Consider the following 16,357-nt stretch of genomic DNA (forward strand, 5'->3'; position numbering starts at 1 on the left):
CCTTTGCATGCGCAGACATAGTAGACTAGACTATTCAAATGAAAACATTTGATACTGCAAATATTATCCGTGCCCTATATTTCCATCATTATGAAAATAAACGTTTTTATATTTAACGCAGTACTTACAAAGATACCTAAAATGAACGTACTTGTGTCGTATGTGGGTACAGTTTAGATAAACGTCGTATTCTAACGTTACTAATTGTTCTTATGTATTGCGTCAACTAAAAACTAAAAACACTGTGTAAAAATAAATAACGTAACATTGTATTTAATGTCAGTTTGGGCATGTCATTGTTTATGCTGTGAATCGTGGATGCCCTCGGCAGCAGCAGTTGAATGAAGTAGACGGGAGGAAGTGGCGGTTAATGCAGCTCCACACCTTTCCGGTGTAGCAGCACTGCGACCACCTCGACTTAAAGGAGAAAGAAGAGCTGGGTCTACTTATCGAGACAGGAGGGGGAGATAGGAGGTAAACTGCTTATATTTCAATTAAGTGTTTAACTTAGAAAGATGCGAGGTAAACATTTTGTCACTGTCGCGCGTATTTTATAACCAGAAATGAGTAGTTTGCAACCGCTAACTACCGTTATCTACTTAGCGTAATGCTAGCTTGCTAGGCAACAAGCTAGCTAATGTTAGCTTGCTAGCTCTTTTTAGCAGCCATGAGCGGTAGCTTGCTAATTTGTCTGACCCTCCCTCTAAATCTCTCTTCAGGGGGATAAGAAGTGGACTTTCATGAGAGGACACATGTGTTGCTGAGTCACCGAGGGGAGTTTTCTCGAAGACGTCCCTACCAGTGAACCGGTACCCGGCGCGACGCTTGATGGACTAGCCGCAGAAAGCTGCTCCGGTAGCGGTGAAGAGAACAAGGGCGCACCCGATGAGGAGGACCGCTAGACACAAACACCAGGAGGAATTCACAAGCACCGCGGCTTTTTGGGGGCCTTATACACACACTGTGTCTGCCGTCTGCTGTTTTTGACCGTCTGTCTCTGTCACGCAGCTTTATGTTGATTTGGGCAGCGGAATGAACGTCCTGCAACAGCTGCTGCCAAGTTCTTAGCCTCACCGTGCCATGTTGTGTGCAGGCCCTGCAGACAGTGTGATACTCTGAACATAAATGTCCCAGCACTTCACTGGACGCACACACTCAAAAGTCAAACGCCTTTAAGTACTGTTCGTTAGGTTTTGAGATGAGTGTTCATTTTTGACTTTTTCCCCCCCACCCCTTCCTCACCGAGTCATGTTTTCACAAGTAAACTGAAGCTATAGTCAAAGTGAATAACCCATCAGCACGGTATCAGACATTTTTCTCGTTAGGAATAAAGTATTTATGCACAAGAGTTCAAAATGGGGAAAATGCTGTCTAAAATATTTGGCAACAAGGAGATGAGAATATTAATGCTCGGACTCGATGCTGCTGGAAAGACAACTATCCTTTACAAACTGAAACTCGGACAGTCTGTCACCACAATCCCCACAGTCGGCTTCAATGTGGAGACTGTCACCTACAAAAATGTCAAGTTCAACGTCTGGGATGTTGGGGGCCAAGATAAGATTCGCCCCCTGTGGCGACACTACTACACGGGCACCCAGGGGTTAATTTTCGTGGTGGATTGCGCGGACAGGGATCGCATCGACGAGGCAAGGCAGGAACTCCACCGCATCATTAATGACCGGGAGATGAGGGATGCCATCATCTTGATATTCGCCAATAAGCAAGACCTTCCGGACGCCATGAAGCCACATGAAATCCAGGAGAAGCTCGGCTTGACCCGCATCAGAGATAGGAATTGGTATGTTCAGCCCTCCTGTGCGACCACAGGTGATGGACTGTATGAGGGCTTGACATGGCTAACCTCAAATTACAAATCTTAATGATTGAGTGCTGACTGTTTTAGGTCAAAACTATAATAACGTTGCAAGTAACAAATAACTTCTCAAAATGAGTATGGTTAAGAAAAAGTTGATTATCTCCCATTTATTTTTACTACTACGTTTACCCCATGACTAATTTATCTTTAACTGGGTTTGCTGGCTTCAAAGTTTGCTTGTACTCTGTAGCAGGCCTATATCACATTCATTATCTTGGGGCTTGCTTGATGAATATTGAATTGGGCCTAATCTTAAAAGCCACAGAGATCACCGCCTTTGCCTGTTCTTTTCCCTGTTTTGTATGATTTTTCTAATGAAGCTGAAGATTTTGTCTTCATTCTCGGACTAAAACTTTGTTTAAATGTTCTTCAGTCTCTGTTGCATTGAACTTGGATCTTTCATTTTTTCCTTCTAAGGGTGAGATCTTTAATGTCATGTAGCATACTTGAAGGACTTTGACATTTGTTCTAACACCGTGCTGTGATGAAAAGTATTTCTTCTCAATGGTATTGAAGGGAGTGAAAAAAAAGTGAAGTCTCACCATTGCTTACATTTCATTGTCACCAGTCTGTGACATCAGAGAGACAAAATTACTTCAGACATGTTTTGTTACCCCTCCCAATCCCTTTATGTGGGCTATATAGTTTACTGATTGACCTTTTGTGTCACGTCTTGATACCTAATTGTGCTAAATATTCAACAAATAGGCCTCCAGTAACTCTTTAAACATGCTTGTCGGGATGCATTTTTTTTTTAATTTTTTGGGGGGGTAACACGTAGTCAGTTGACTCAATCTTTCCAAAGGAATGTCATTCAGCTCTGAGCTCTCTCAATCTGATACCACAGTTGATTAGTCTCAGTATTGGGACATTATATGATAGCCTATATCTGTAGCATGAGTACGAAAGTACAGTAACCCTACATCAGAGTCCATCTGTCGTGCAGTCAGAGGGAGCTGTTTACTGGGGGAACGTTGAAGACACCCTGTGGTGCAGCTCTTGTTTTGACTGGGGGAACCATGTACAGAACAATGTCATTGTAATGTCTTATTAAAAAAGTGATTTTAAATCTGTTATGTCTGTTTGTTTTTTCACGGATTAAAGGAAGTTAGCGTGATTAGATGATGTGTGATTTGTTTATTTGTGAGTAGCTCAACATATGGATTCAAAAATAACTTCAAAGTCTGCGTCGTTAAAATTCTCTTGGGTTTTAGTGCTGTTGGGCAGATTTTTCATAAAGGGTTTAGGTCCACCCTCAGACCACGTTGCTGGTCTCAGTTCCCTTGCCAGTAAATGGAGAAAATGTACAAAACAGGAAGTCCAACTGCTGGTCTTTTTGGAACAACAAGAGAGCCACATGATAGTTTGCATGAGAGTCAGAGGGGCAGCGGAGATATACAGCTGAATTGTGAATTCTTTTTGAATGTTGCATGTTGGTTGTGAGCCACAGTGGAGCTGATGCTGAGCTGTCAGCTGTAACTTCCTGACTCGCTTTTGGTAGAGACTGGCATCAAAAAGCAAGTCTTGGTTGTTTTTACTCAGTGAAAAAGACGTCTGTTGAAGCTGACTAATGCGGGGTTGGAGTTGAGAAATGAAAAGGGAATGTATGTAGGATAAAATGCAAGCTGTGAGGAGATATCCTTTGCTAATAAAACTATTCAATGCACTTTTCAAAAGGAGCCACTTTACCATGTGCTGTACTCTTTGCACGTGATCATGAGCATAATGGCAAAGGCAGCTTTATTTGTGTAGCACATTTCATACAACAGGGCAATTCAAAGTCCTTTACAGAGCAATAAAATACAACACAAAGAAAGAGACTTAAAATAAAAGAGTGAAAAGATAAGATATTGAAGGTAAAATTAATCACTGAGCTTTAAACAAGTATTTAAATAAAATCACTGAAAATAGCAAAAATGTAGAGAAAAAGTGCAAAGATAAAAAGACTACTTAAAATGATTTAAAATCAAGTTTTAGAATAAGTTTGCAGTTATTACCAGGTGGAGTAGGTAGTGTAAAAGAGTAAAGTTTTTTTTAGCTTTGACTTAAAAGAGGTCAGAGTCTGTGTTTGTCATCTGGGAGGTTTTTCTATGTTTGTGCTGCATGGTAACAAAACTGCTTCACCATGTTTTGTTCTCACTCTTGGGACGGTCAGTAGGCCGGTGCCAGTTTTCAGTGAGGGTCCTAGAAGGTTCACATGCAACAAGCATGTCAGAGATATATTTGAGTGTGATTTATATTAATTATTATATTAAAATAATAATCTGTGTAGTAATATAATCTCTCAAAAGTGAGTGTGATCACTTAGCACCAAATTCTAGGCCCCATGCATAAGCAGTCTCTGTGGGCCCCCAGCCTCTCCTCACTTGATCCATGTCTCTGTCATGCACCTTTTTGAATTTCATTTTTTCAAAGTCAGTTTGCTTTCCTTCCCTTTCCACTCTTTTCTGTCTTTGGAAACTTAAGTTCCCGTTCTTGAGGAATCACGACAGTGCGCTGCAGCACCACAAGTAATCACTCGCATGGCTTTAGCTGCTTTAAAGACAAATCCTAGGGCAGGGGTGGACTAAACCATTTTGCGCCTTTAAGGGGTCGGAGGGGCTACTGAGATCTTCCACTACTTTTTTACACAAAGTTCAGTCTTTGAACAGATTTATGTAGCCAATTTTAATTGGCTAAATAAATCTTATGGCCCTGGGTAATCAGTCCCAGCACGTTGCCCCTGGTATCTAACATGCGTGAAAGATGAGGCCCACATCCTTTGGTGTCTCTGTTGTTCCCCCTTTTTAAACTCTGCTAAAATATTGACCTCATTTAATTCATATTGCTGTTGAACTGTTATCTTGAGGTAACTTAGTGAAATATTCCTATTTTTATTTTTATTTAATCCATATTTAACCATTTGAGATCAACAATGTCTTTTTCTAGGGAGACCTGGCCAAGACAGCAGCACACAAATAAGTTACAAACAACAATAACCACAATAAAAAACATAAAAGATATACAGTAACATGTAGAAATATTAAAAACATTTCTGCACAACAGATTCATTAACCCCTGTACTTATGAGGGCTTTAAATTCAGGCAGAGAGACCAGTTCTGTTAACAGTTGAGTTTGTTAGTTCAACTGTTTATTAGTTACAACACACACCTCTGAGACATTATGAAAAAATGTTTTAGTTTCCATTAAAGCTGATTATCAAGTGTGTTTTCACTCCTGACAAAGACGGGATTAATGGTGACAAATGGTCTGACTGCTGTGTTTAGGGCTGCAGAAGATTAGTAAGTATTGTTCTGCAGATTTTTAAGGATTTTTCCACTCAGCATACTGAAGGACACTGTTTCCAGTGTTTTGCATATCCACAGAAAACTGGCACTATTGAAGCTGCTCAAAAAGCACAGTTTGCATGTTTTTACATTTGCAAGAATGGGATGCACACTTTGTCTCTCAAGTCTTCACATAATTGGCAGCATTCACTGACAGCTGGACACTGTATTCTCAGACATACATGTGTCTGCATCCATAAGCGCTTGGCTGTACAATCATGGTGACGTTCACTGTGGAAAATCTGGTGCTGAGCAAGTTGCTGTAGAGAGGCCTCAGGATGTTTGCATTAGCACCACAGAGGTTTCCGTCAGACAGGTCAGGTGACACAGACAGATATGCTGCCACAGAGGATGTTTCGCACAGCCCACACACCTTTAGCAGTCGTGATTTAAATGCTCCGTTGGAAAAGAAGGGTGTGTATTTGAGATGATCAGCCACAAACACTGCAAGTTGAGAAAGTACCCAAGCTTCTGAGGATGTCTGTAAATACTTGCTTTCAGTAAGGGCTTGGTCCAGTGCTTCTGTTAGATGCTGATGGCAGTTTAATTGGGCTATAATGGCCACTTTGGTTCCCACCACTTCATTACAACCATATGATCCTCACAGCTTTATTGGTAACACTGGAGCCCCTGGGGCAAGGACAGAGACTGTAAGCAATGCTTTATGACCTCTCCGCTGTAAAGATGAGACCTCCTGGCCCTCCTGTCAACTCCCTCTGTGCTCGGCTGGAATTCCTTGCACTTCCTGAGAGGAAAGGTCACAGAGGGAAGCTCGGTAATAGGTGCTTTATGTAATTGTCTCATTTTTCTTGCTCATGAAGTCTTAGACTGGTCAGGTTTCGCAAAGGTTGGGTTAATCGTGGTCACCACAGCAACATGTTTATTTCGCCAGTGGTGCCTCCAAAGGGGGGCCAGGGGGCCAGGCCACTCCTGGAGAAAATACTTGGAGGGCGTCTCATCTGAACAAGTGTGAAGATTGTGGAATCTTTTGAACATTGGGACTCAGTCTGCAACAGGGACTGTAAATTATTGTTATTGCCATGTTATGCCATCGTTATTGTTACGAGAGTGCTGCTGATGTGTATGTCATATGTCAACTAGAAGCAGATGCTGTTGCGTTAAACATGCCCGTCACACCCCTTTTGATTCCATGATACCGGCATACTGTCTTAAGTCACACACTGGAGCGGCATCGGGTTGTTTTCGTTTGGTCCTGTGTCAAAATGCAAATGCAGCATGAAATAGGGGTTCTCTAGCACAACCTAGTTTGTTGGGAAATTGGCTAAAAGACCCTTCAAAGTAAGGCTAGATTTTGGCAAGGGAACAACTGGCATGGTAATTTTCAAGGGGGTTGCTTGATCGCTCATCTAAATATATCTGAATGAAAATGAGTTCTGTGAGTGTCCTGTCCCTTTAATTGACAGGACAATTGTAGTATGAAAGACGGAGAGAAGTGATGAAATGCCACAAAGGGCCAAGGTTGGAATCGAACTCACGGCCACTGCAGCAAGGACATAGTTTTGTATCTGGGGCACCCACTCTACTAGGTGAACCACCAGACACCCTAAATTAGTAATATTAAATGTAAAATAAACAACCAAACAGGCTGAAATCCCTTAACTCTCCATACTGACATCATTTTAAGACAACCTGTATACTCAGCATAGGCAAATTCCTGAAATTCAGTTCTAGCTTTTGGTTTTGGTGTGCCACCCAAAGAGGCCCCATCCTGCCACCCCTATAAAAATCCTGTGGGCGCCACTGCATTTAGCAGCTCACAAAGTAACAGCTCATTTCAGATTCACAGCTCACTAGTGTCATAATTCACAAACTAAAACAGGCAAATGACTAAAACACTTCCACTGGTTTGCTCAAGAATGTGTATGACAGATTTGTCTTAGGCGGCCAGAACGCCTGTTTGTTGGGGTTGTTCCCATGACAACGACCTGATGGGATCTCTGCCAGTGCAGCCTGGTGTTTTTGGTATCACATAGGTGGCTGACTGCGTTGCAAGTTTCCACTCAGTTCCTCAATTCTACTTAGAAAGAGGAAGAGTGGGAGGAAAACCGAGAGAAAACCCCCCACCACTCTCTGCAAGCAAAGTTCGGCAATATTGGAACCCACCTTTTTTACCCTTTGTCGCAATGACAGCTTGCCTTTCATTAGTCAACTCGACAAAGATTTAAAGCAGCTCAGGAATAACTGTGGTGAGTGGTATTACAGCTGCACGCCTGACGTGCCTAGCCTGAATTATGTTGGTGGTTTTTAAGGGGTGTGGTTTGTCTTCCTCGCTTGTCTTCACTTCCTCTTAACCCTAGCTGCAGGGTTACATTTGCACAGGTAGCACAAATGTAATACCCTCTTCTGACTGTGGGTTGTGAATATAGTTATCTCTGGCTTAATGTTGGCCTTCATTTCAACAGCCACACCCAGCTGGATAATCACTGCAGGATTTGTGATGCCTGCAGACATGGATATTCTTGTGCACACTGGTGAACACCGTTATTAAAGCGGTCTATTTATCTGCAAAATGGTAGGAGGGAACACCTACTCTAAGCCACAGCTCCCACAGCTATGTTCAGTGACTGCTTATCTTCAAGGACAGTAAAAGCAACCTCGCTGGTTGTGAAACTTCCGCGTCCTCATCCTCTGGTTAAGTTCTCTGCACCCTCAGTAGCCTCTTCGAATGAGCTGTCGAATATTGAACTCACGCAGAGCAAACTCACTAAACAAGTCCGGAAGTGGCTGAAGGTGTTTCAGGTTTCCTGCTGAAGTTAACGCTTTTGAACGCCACGCTACATGCAAACCCTGTTTGCCTCTACATTGATGCACTCTATTCTGTTCATACTGTAGGTGGAATTGTTTTGATTGCAGGTGTTTTGGTGCAGGTTTTACCCATAAACAATCTAAAAAAAGTTATGGTTTTAAAAAGGGCTATGCTGTGGTATAGGCCAGCTAAATAAGGTTGAAAATGAGTCTGTAAAGTCCAAGGTGCACTCTGGGCATTGGTCCAAAATACATTCCATTCATATCTGAAACTAAAGGTTACTTGCTGTGGTGAAATTACAAATTCACAGAGCCAGAAAATTACTATGAAGTGTTGGAGGTCCACATGACATAACCAATTTGTTTTTTTAATGGATAGAAAAAGTGCTCATACAAGCATTAACAACATAATTTGAGCCACAAAACCGTACGGTTTTGTTGATACAGTCTCACTGGTCTATAATCATGTAGTTTTTTCCACTTAGAAAAACCATCCAATCTAAGTCCCATTACATTTTTGAAGCCTCAGGGCTTCTATTTATATTCAATTATGTGAAAACCTAAAATTTGTCCACATGGTTCCTCTTGGGAATTGCAGGATGTTTGACACAGCTGTGTAAGAGTGTGAACCAGTTTGTCCCTGGACTCTGTGTTTTTCCAGCTGTAACACACAGAGAGTGAAGGGGATCATAGCTGAGTGTTAACCATCCTGTCTTCAGATGTAAGCAATGCTACAGCACAGAGAGGGGAGGGGGTAGGGATTATAGATGGTGCTGCAGCTTGAGGTCTCCTGCATCCCGTGGCTACAAGGAACAGAAATCTGAGTGCATCTGTTTCTGAGGCAAAATCCAATCAAATGAATGTTTTTTGAGATCTTATTCATACAGAACACTGACATTTGCCCTGTGGCATCTATCATTTGGCTTCTAATCTCCTTAACACTCACAAAAGCAGTGATTTTAAAGGTCCTGTATTAGGCTCATTTTAAAGTTCATACTTGTGTTTTTTGACAAGATCGTGTTTACATGCTCTGATGTCACAAAAAAATTTTTCTCATACTGTCTGCCTGAATATACCTGTCACTTATACCTGCTTTATAGTAAAAAATGGGGCCTTTAACACCAAAGTGTACAGTGACATAGACCTGAGTCAGCCACATGTATTCCCTCACAGCCTCCACACAATGACTGACAGAATGATGAACATCCACACAAAGCAACCTCTAAAGCCTCCCTCAGCAGCTGCCACCACACTGTCACACTCCATGACTGACTACATCTGTATATCTGACACCATCGCTCTAATTACAGAGGAGACAGTGTTCAGAGTGACACTGCGTCTGGATTACACAGTTCGGACTAGAGAGGAAATCTCTGATCTGAGTCAAGTCAGGCTGCTGCTGCTGCTGCTGCTCACACACACACACAGTCCAGATTCAGACTACTGAGAGGTAATGACTCAGGGAAACGCTACACACACACATGCTGCACCCTCCCCTCTGCAACTCTCCCCTCGGTGCTGGGCCGCCACACATCCCAATGATGACAAATACATCATTACACTTGAATGCCGTCACAGGCCGTCAAGGAACCTGTAGTATTTCAAAGGATTGATACACTATTACATTTTTACTGATGCCGCTGAACCTAGATCACAAAAAACTTTATCGTCACAGTTTTAAATCTGACACCGCCTTCAGCAGGAGTTATAAACCTTTGTGTCAAACTCTTTTATTTTCAATATAGACAATCATTGGCGTGTATATTGCTTTTGCCGACAGGAGTGGAAGAAGAAAGGGGCACAATATTCCCACAGTTCTGGATTTGTGTCCCCTCTCAACTGCAGCACAGCTGTCTTAACAGCACCCCCGCCCTCCTCTTGTTCCCCTGCAGGGGGGTGAGGGGGGTGGGGGTTGAGTCAGCATTGTGTTTCTATAAGCTAGTTGTCCCACCGGGCTTTGCTTCACTGGCACCACACCACCTCTCCCTTTTAAATCCACCGAACAAGAGCCCCACAGATTATCAGCGTTGTTACATCTCATTATCAGAGCTGCAAAAATCACATGCTCTAATTTGGCATGGAGCTCTGGCCTGCTGTAAAGTTCATCAGGCTCAGATTGTCCTGTGAAAGAGCAAAAAGGTGATCTCATCTAAGTGTGAGTGGGAACAGGGAGAGTTTGCTGGATCAGAGGAGCCACACACTCATGCAGCCTTCTTCTATTTTTAATCAGCCCAGTTTGGTGTCTATTCTTGAGCCACTCCCTAATAGTTAGCGAGAAAATGAGTCTTCCTTTCTGGAACAGTGTCTCTTGGCTCCAGGCAGCGTGATGATGGTGACACAAAGGATCTTCTGTGTCACTTGGCTGTGATGCAGCAGAGCACTGCACACCATACACAGGCTGCACGGAGTCAGACTCTCCTCCACCCATCTGGTTTGGAGGGGCACTGCACTGCTCCCTCATGTTTTGGAAGAACCGGGGGGGGGGATTTGCATGCATTGCAGAGCCCATGCAGATGTTTTTCACTATGTTTTGTGCAAAGAAAGTGCACACTGCCCTGGGGTTGTATTGCGCATGAATCTCAAGGATAACAGTAACAAGCAAAAAGACAAAACAGCCATAATGTTTTTTGTCATAATGCCATATTTAAGAAACTGTGCACTATGTGGCCTTCTCAGCTATTTGTGTTGTTCCCACTGCAGGTTTCATACACAGGTAAGAGTTATTTCTACTAATAGCACCATCTGTTGGCAGTAAATGCCCCCATTCTGTCTTGGTGCATGCAGCACATACGCCACATGTTCAGTAATAAATTTTTACGGTCACCGGAATCAACTGTAATGTGTATATGATAACAGATTAGAGACAGCACCGCTTCACTGTGGCTGTCCTCATTTACTCTCAGCCTCCCTGTATTCCCCTGTAGTGCTAGCCTAATTAGCCAACCACAAGAAGACTATCACTACATTATTTTAATTATTTTTTGGTTAACATTTGAGAAGGAGAGAACACCAGAGAGACTGGAAAATAGATTTAAAGTGACTGCACTCATCGACTATGGGTGTGAAGGAGGATGAAATGTTAAAAAAGAATAGTGGAGCTCCCCAATAACCCCTCAGGGTCCTGTCCCCGCCACACTGAGGGACATGGACTTAATACCAGCTGTGAGTCAAATTAATTAGCTGAACATATCCTGGTCAAAGCCATAGGAGACCTCAATAGTAGGCTGACTCAGATTGTAGCAGTCCAGCTGGCCCAGGCAGAAGTGTGAGGGCAGAGAAGGGCCACGGGGAGTGATTATCTTAAATGATCCGTTGTAGTAATTTTTGTAACTCACGAAAAAAAGGCCAGTAATCTCACCCCATCCCTCTTGTGCGAATTGTCATGGACCAACGGGGACTCTGGGGGCAGATTGTTAAACTATGATTCAACATGACCACACCTCTTTCTTTCTCTATACACACATTTCAAATGTTTCACAATCACTTTTGGGATATTGGTTAATGTAATGTTGTAACAAAGGAATCTATTAGTTTGGACAGGAAGGGTTGCTTTCATGGGCAGTTTATGAGACAACAGGCCCGGGGCACAGACATGCAGGAGGCCCAAACGCGTCTCCTACATAGGAGAAGCGAGACACACAGACTCTGTGGTGGTTTCCCCTTTTGTTGTTGTGCATGTTTTTGTAGTCATTTGCATCATGTTAAGATCCTGTGTCTCTTAATAGTAATTTTGTGTTTCTGTTGTTGTTTTGCCTCTTTACAATTTCTTTGCTTCTCTTTGTGGTAAAATCTTCTCTTGGTCAGTGTGTGTAAATCTGAGTGACATTTTTAGGTCTGTAACTAATGATTATTTTCATTGTCTATTAATCTGTCAATTATTTTTCAATTTCATTTTTTCATTTTTCATTTTTCAATAAAAATAAATAAATTACAAAACAAATGCTGAAAATGTTGACCAGTTTCCCAAGTCCTCAAATGTCTTGTTTTGTCCACAACCCAAGACATTCAGTTGAGCGTTATAGAGGAGTAAATAAACCAGAATATATTCACACTTAATAAGCTGTAACAACAGAATTTTGACTTTTTCTTTGCAAAAAAATTTCAACCAATGAATCAATTTTGCAGGTGGAGGCGGGGGGTGGGGCTGGCACTGGGCCTGGCCAGTATCCATAGTTGTATTTATGCACAAATGTGTGTTTTCCGATGCACAAAAAGTTGATAATGTTGTATATAAAGACCATTTGGTGTTTATCAACTCTACACAAAAAGCTAAAACATCAGCATAATGTTGGATCATGAAGAGTTACTTGTTTCTGTTTAAATTTAAAAAGTCTCATTATTAAATTCAGGGATTTTTGTGGGTCTGGTAAAGCTGTTTCTGCTGTTTCTTCTGCTGATTTCTGGCAAGCAGGTTAGCTTTGAACATCCATACATGGAGATATAAGGATAAGCACGAGGAGCATCTTATTAATCAAAGCTGGCTCCAATTGCACTCAGCTATTAAGCAGTTTCAGTATTTAATAGGACCTTCAGAGTTAACCCCACCCCATCAACTTCAGCATTAACATTTTATTTGGTCTGAGCGTCAGAGGCCACCCTGCTCATTACACTACAGCCTCACTGTGTAAACAGAGAGCAGCATGAAAGGCTGTGAGGGGCCCCTGCATGCCTGTGGGAGTATGGGGCGTACTTCATGGTTTATGCTTGAAAAAGAGCCATAATCTTCCAGCTAATCTGGGGCTTGGGGTGGAATTCCCCTCGCATGGAGGACAAAAGCTTCCAGGAGAGCGGGAATGCACTATGATGGCCTCAGTTTAAGAAAAAAAAAGCTATGTAGGCTAAACATATGGATTGAGGAATTTTCGTCATGAATTATTTCCTCACTTCTCTCTATGTTGTGAGTTCTAATAAAGTAGAAACAACATTGTTTTAAGACCTTGGAATAATATTTAGATCTAAAAATCATCTTGGCTCTTAATATGGATAATCTAGTTACAGTTTTATTACACAGACTAAACATTTACACAGTTAAAATACTTTTGGGGGGCTTTAGGCAACTACTGCCCCCTAGTGCTCCAAATGGGCAACAACTGAATTTACATGCAACGTTCAAAATGAGAAGTGAACGGTGAAAACCACTCTGGCAGCAATTAATGGCTATTAGTGGCTTCTCATTTCTGGGGGAGGGTTAACAATTTCAATCTCACATGTGACAGTGTGTGCTATCATAAACACAACACACAGCAATGTGTGTTTAATTATGCACAGAGAGAAAAGTGCAGTGCTCAAGAGCAAAACACACCATGTCTCATCTTTGTAGTTTCCTGTAATTTACTGAGCAGTAAACTCTGGACTTTCAGTGTTTTGCATTTTAAAAAAAACAATCAAACGTGCAGAACAAAAGCTCAAACATCCATATGAACATCACAAATAATGGTACAGTCCTCTACTGGTCTATTCATGACCCCCTTCAGCTTAAACAACTCATTAAAAAAAAAAAAAGATAAGCAGAGCCTGTCATGTCTGTGCATGCACGTGTCTAACATCTACCTTTGCAAGCCTAAAATTACACAGACCAGTGACACTGCTCATGTGATCTTAAATTGGTTTATACTGTATTATAAATATCACAATGGTTTCACATTTAAAGTCGTGTTTTGTTTACTCTGGTCACTGTAACAGAACAGTGTTTAGTGATACATTTACTTAAAAAATATATTTTTAAAAAGAGTGTGTCAATAAAGATACACTGAATATTATACACATGCCAGTAGGCTTTAAATCTGATTTCCATGTTGCAATAGGGTGGAACAGTGAATGCAGTGTGCACAAACTCAGACTTTCCTCCGAATGTGTAGGATGTGGATGTCCGGACTACTAAACTCTGGGTCTTGCTTGTCTGAAGGGATCTCCTCACAGTTGAAGTTTTGTTGCAGCAACTAAAACATAACATAAAACACCACAGTGACTCCCTGAGAAGTGATGCTTCTTGATTTTTATTTATCTATTTATTAGTATAAAAAACTGGTACACACAGTTAGCCTCTCACCTCAAAAAAACGCCTTTCCACTTTTGGGTTGACGCCCTCTGTGCGCTGCTCATAGCAGCAAATAATGCAGGTCTCTGGTCCAGAGAGCAGCTTTAAGCTCTCCACCAGTGGAACGATAGACTGCGTGGAAATAAATAAGAGGTCTGTAACACTTTGAAATCTGAGGGTCATAACACAACAAATTTCCCAAAAACACAACAACATTTCTCAAAACACTACAAGATGACATTATTGTTGTGTTTTGACTCCCAGGGCGTCTGTGGGAAACTCTTACGGTAGATTACCTGCTCATAATAGATGCAATCGGCCATCAGGACATACTGTGGGGGAGGCTGGAAGTCAGACACATCTTCACCCCTTTAAAGAGACACCACACAGTCATCATTAGGACATGTCTTATAGTATGTTGAACATGCAGCTTGCATAATATGACTGAAATCCAATAGACAAAATATAAGTACAAACCATTTCAGTACCTTGGCAGTAACTGATCCAGTGGTGATAAGTGCCTGGTTTTCCTGAATGTTCACCCTCAGGAGGGTCTGCAAATCCTCCAAGTCTGTCACAGTGACTCGAGCTCTGTGAGACAGATAGATGCTTTATTGATCATTACGGAAATGACTTTACACAGCAGCCATATTCACAATTAAACACAAACAAAACAGGAAACATCTAAACATAAAGCATACATTCATCTACATGCAATAAAAACTATGCGTAATGGATAAGGACTAATACATTTTTGATGTATCCTGTTCTGGTATTTTGAATCTCAATGGGATTATTCCTAGGTTAAATAAACTTCTTAAAAGGTGTGTAATTTTATCCGTCACTTCAAAACAGGTTAGATGTGCAGTGCACAGAACTCCTCTGAGCAATGTGGCTTCTCTACCATTATAAAAATGTTTAAATATATAAAGTATACACAATAGCATCCCTAAGAGTTTAAAATATAGATATTTTTTCATGAATAAAATGATATCAAGGTTGTTGTCAACACCACAATCAGGAGAGTACAAGCACCTTAAACTGTAAAAACTATGGTGATACAACCACATGTGTATTAACATGTAAACAACAGTGTAAGCAGTGATCTCACCCCAGTGTTGCTGCCATCAGACCCACAGCTCCTGTCCCAGCTCCCAACTCCACAACTCTGCTGCCAGCCCACACGTTCACCCCTGAGGACGGATCATAAAACTGTTTGGTCTCTAAATATTTAGCCAGGACGATGGCTGCGTCCCAAACGACACAGCCAACGTCTCCTAAGTAGCACTGCTTCACTCTTAACGCGCAGCCGTCATTTTTCTCTATTTCTCTCACAAAATAGTCATTCTCAGCTGCGTCGGCCGCCATGTTGGCCGCGGCAGGGACAAAAAGAGAACTTCCGGTGAAAATTTTTTCAAAATAAAAGCGTATCCTTTACAAAGCAGGGCTCGTGCGCTGGATGAACAGATATTACACATTAGGTAGAAGACTTCATTTTTGCACAGGAACAAATTATAAGCGAAATGCAGTTTTAATTATGTAATATTACAACTTTTTTCTGATAATATGAACTGGCTCATATAGATATTCTGCAAAACTTAATGTACACAGTGTCCATTCTCAAATTGTATACATCAGGGACGAAATCGATAATTATTCAAAGTCTGTACTTCTTTTTTTGACGACGCACAGATCACGGCTGATTTCAAACCCCAAACACCAGCATAAAAGGCTTATACAATAACCATTCATCCATCTTATCTGATGGAGCAAAATCTTTCTTTGTTGCTTTTCAGTATCATGTGTCCTGACTCTCTTTATCTGTGACTTTTTTTTACTTAACTGAGTCTTCATCTTCAAGAACACCAGAGCAGCTTTCACCCTGCAAGAAACATTGTTTCTCTGCAGGTTGATGAACTGTCTGCAGCTTCGGTCTCGTCTTCTTTCTCTCTCTGCTTCTTTGACTTAAAACTAAAGTGTTTTTAATTTAAAAGAAAAAAAAACTTTAAAAAACGTATAAAAGAATATCACGGGTAACTGCACTTTAATCTGTCCCTTAAATGACCTGAAGTTTTAATTAAAGATGCAGATTTGAGGTTCATTAGTAGGTGACAATATCACACAGGAGTGTGTGATCAACTAAAAATTTCAAACTTTGCACTTACAAACTTATTATTATTATTATTATTATTATTCCATTTCATATCTATGTCAACTTGCAAAATGCCACCATAGAAAAACAAGGAGGAAACAGAGAACAAGTCAGCCCATGTGAACCTTTGAGATTGACAGGCGAAAACTTTTAATTATAAAAAACTTAAAATGTACAAAAAAATATGACAGGTAAC

General features: G+C 41.3%; 2 protein-coding genes across 2 annotated transcripts; one reads left to right on the forward strand and one right to left on the reverse strand.

Moving 5' to 3' along the window:
• Positions 1-316: 316 nt before the first annotated feature.
• On the forward strand, positions 317-2,948 carry arf6b (ARF GTPase 6b). Its single transcript, XM_042500873.2, has 2 exons — positions 317-474; positions 720-2,948. The coding sequence occupies exon 2, from the start codon at positions 1,356-1,358 to the stop codon at positions 1,881-1,883; it is 528 nt and encodes a 175-aa protein (XP_042356807.1). The 5' UTR covers positions 317-474; positions 720-1,355; the 3' UTR covers positions 1,884-2,948.
• Positions 2,949-13,565: 10,617 nt separating this feature from the next.
• Positions 13,566-15,409, reverse strand: vcpkmt (valosin containing protein lysine (K) methyltransferase). Its single transcript, XM_042501075.2, has 5 exons — positions 15,121-15,409; positions 14,487-14,600; positions 14,306-14,378; positions 14,022-14,141; positions 13,566-13,911 (listed from the first exon to the last, which is right to left on the reverse strand). The coding sequence occupies exons 1-5, from the start codon at positions 15,375-15,377 to the stop codon at positions 13,807-13,809; spliced, it is 669 nt and encodes a 222-aa protein (XP_042357009.1). The 5' UTR covers positions 15,378-15,409; the 3' UTR covers positions 13,566-13,806.
• Positions 15,410-16,357: the final 948 nt, after the last annotated feature.

This window comes from Plectropomus leopardus, chromosome 14 (genome assembly GCF_026936395.1).
Source record: "Plectropomus leopardus strain MGB_pleo_1.0 chromosome 14, ASM2693639v1, whole genome shotgun sequence".
Classification (NCBI taxonomy): Eukaryota; Metazoa; Chordata; class Actinopteri; order Perciformes; family Serranidae; genus Plectropomus; species Plectropomus leopardus.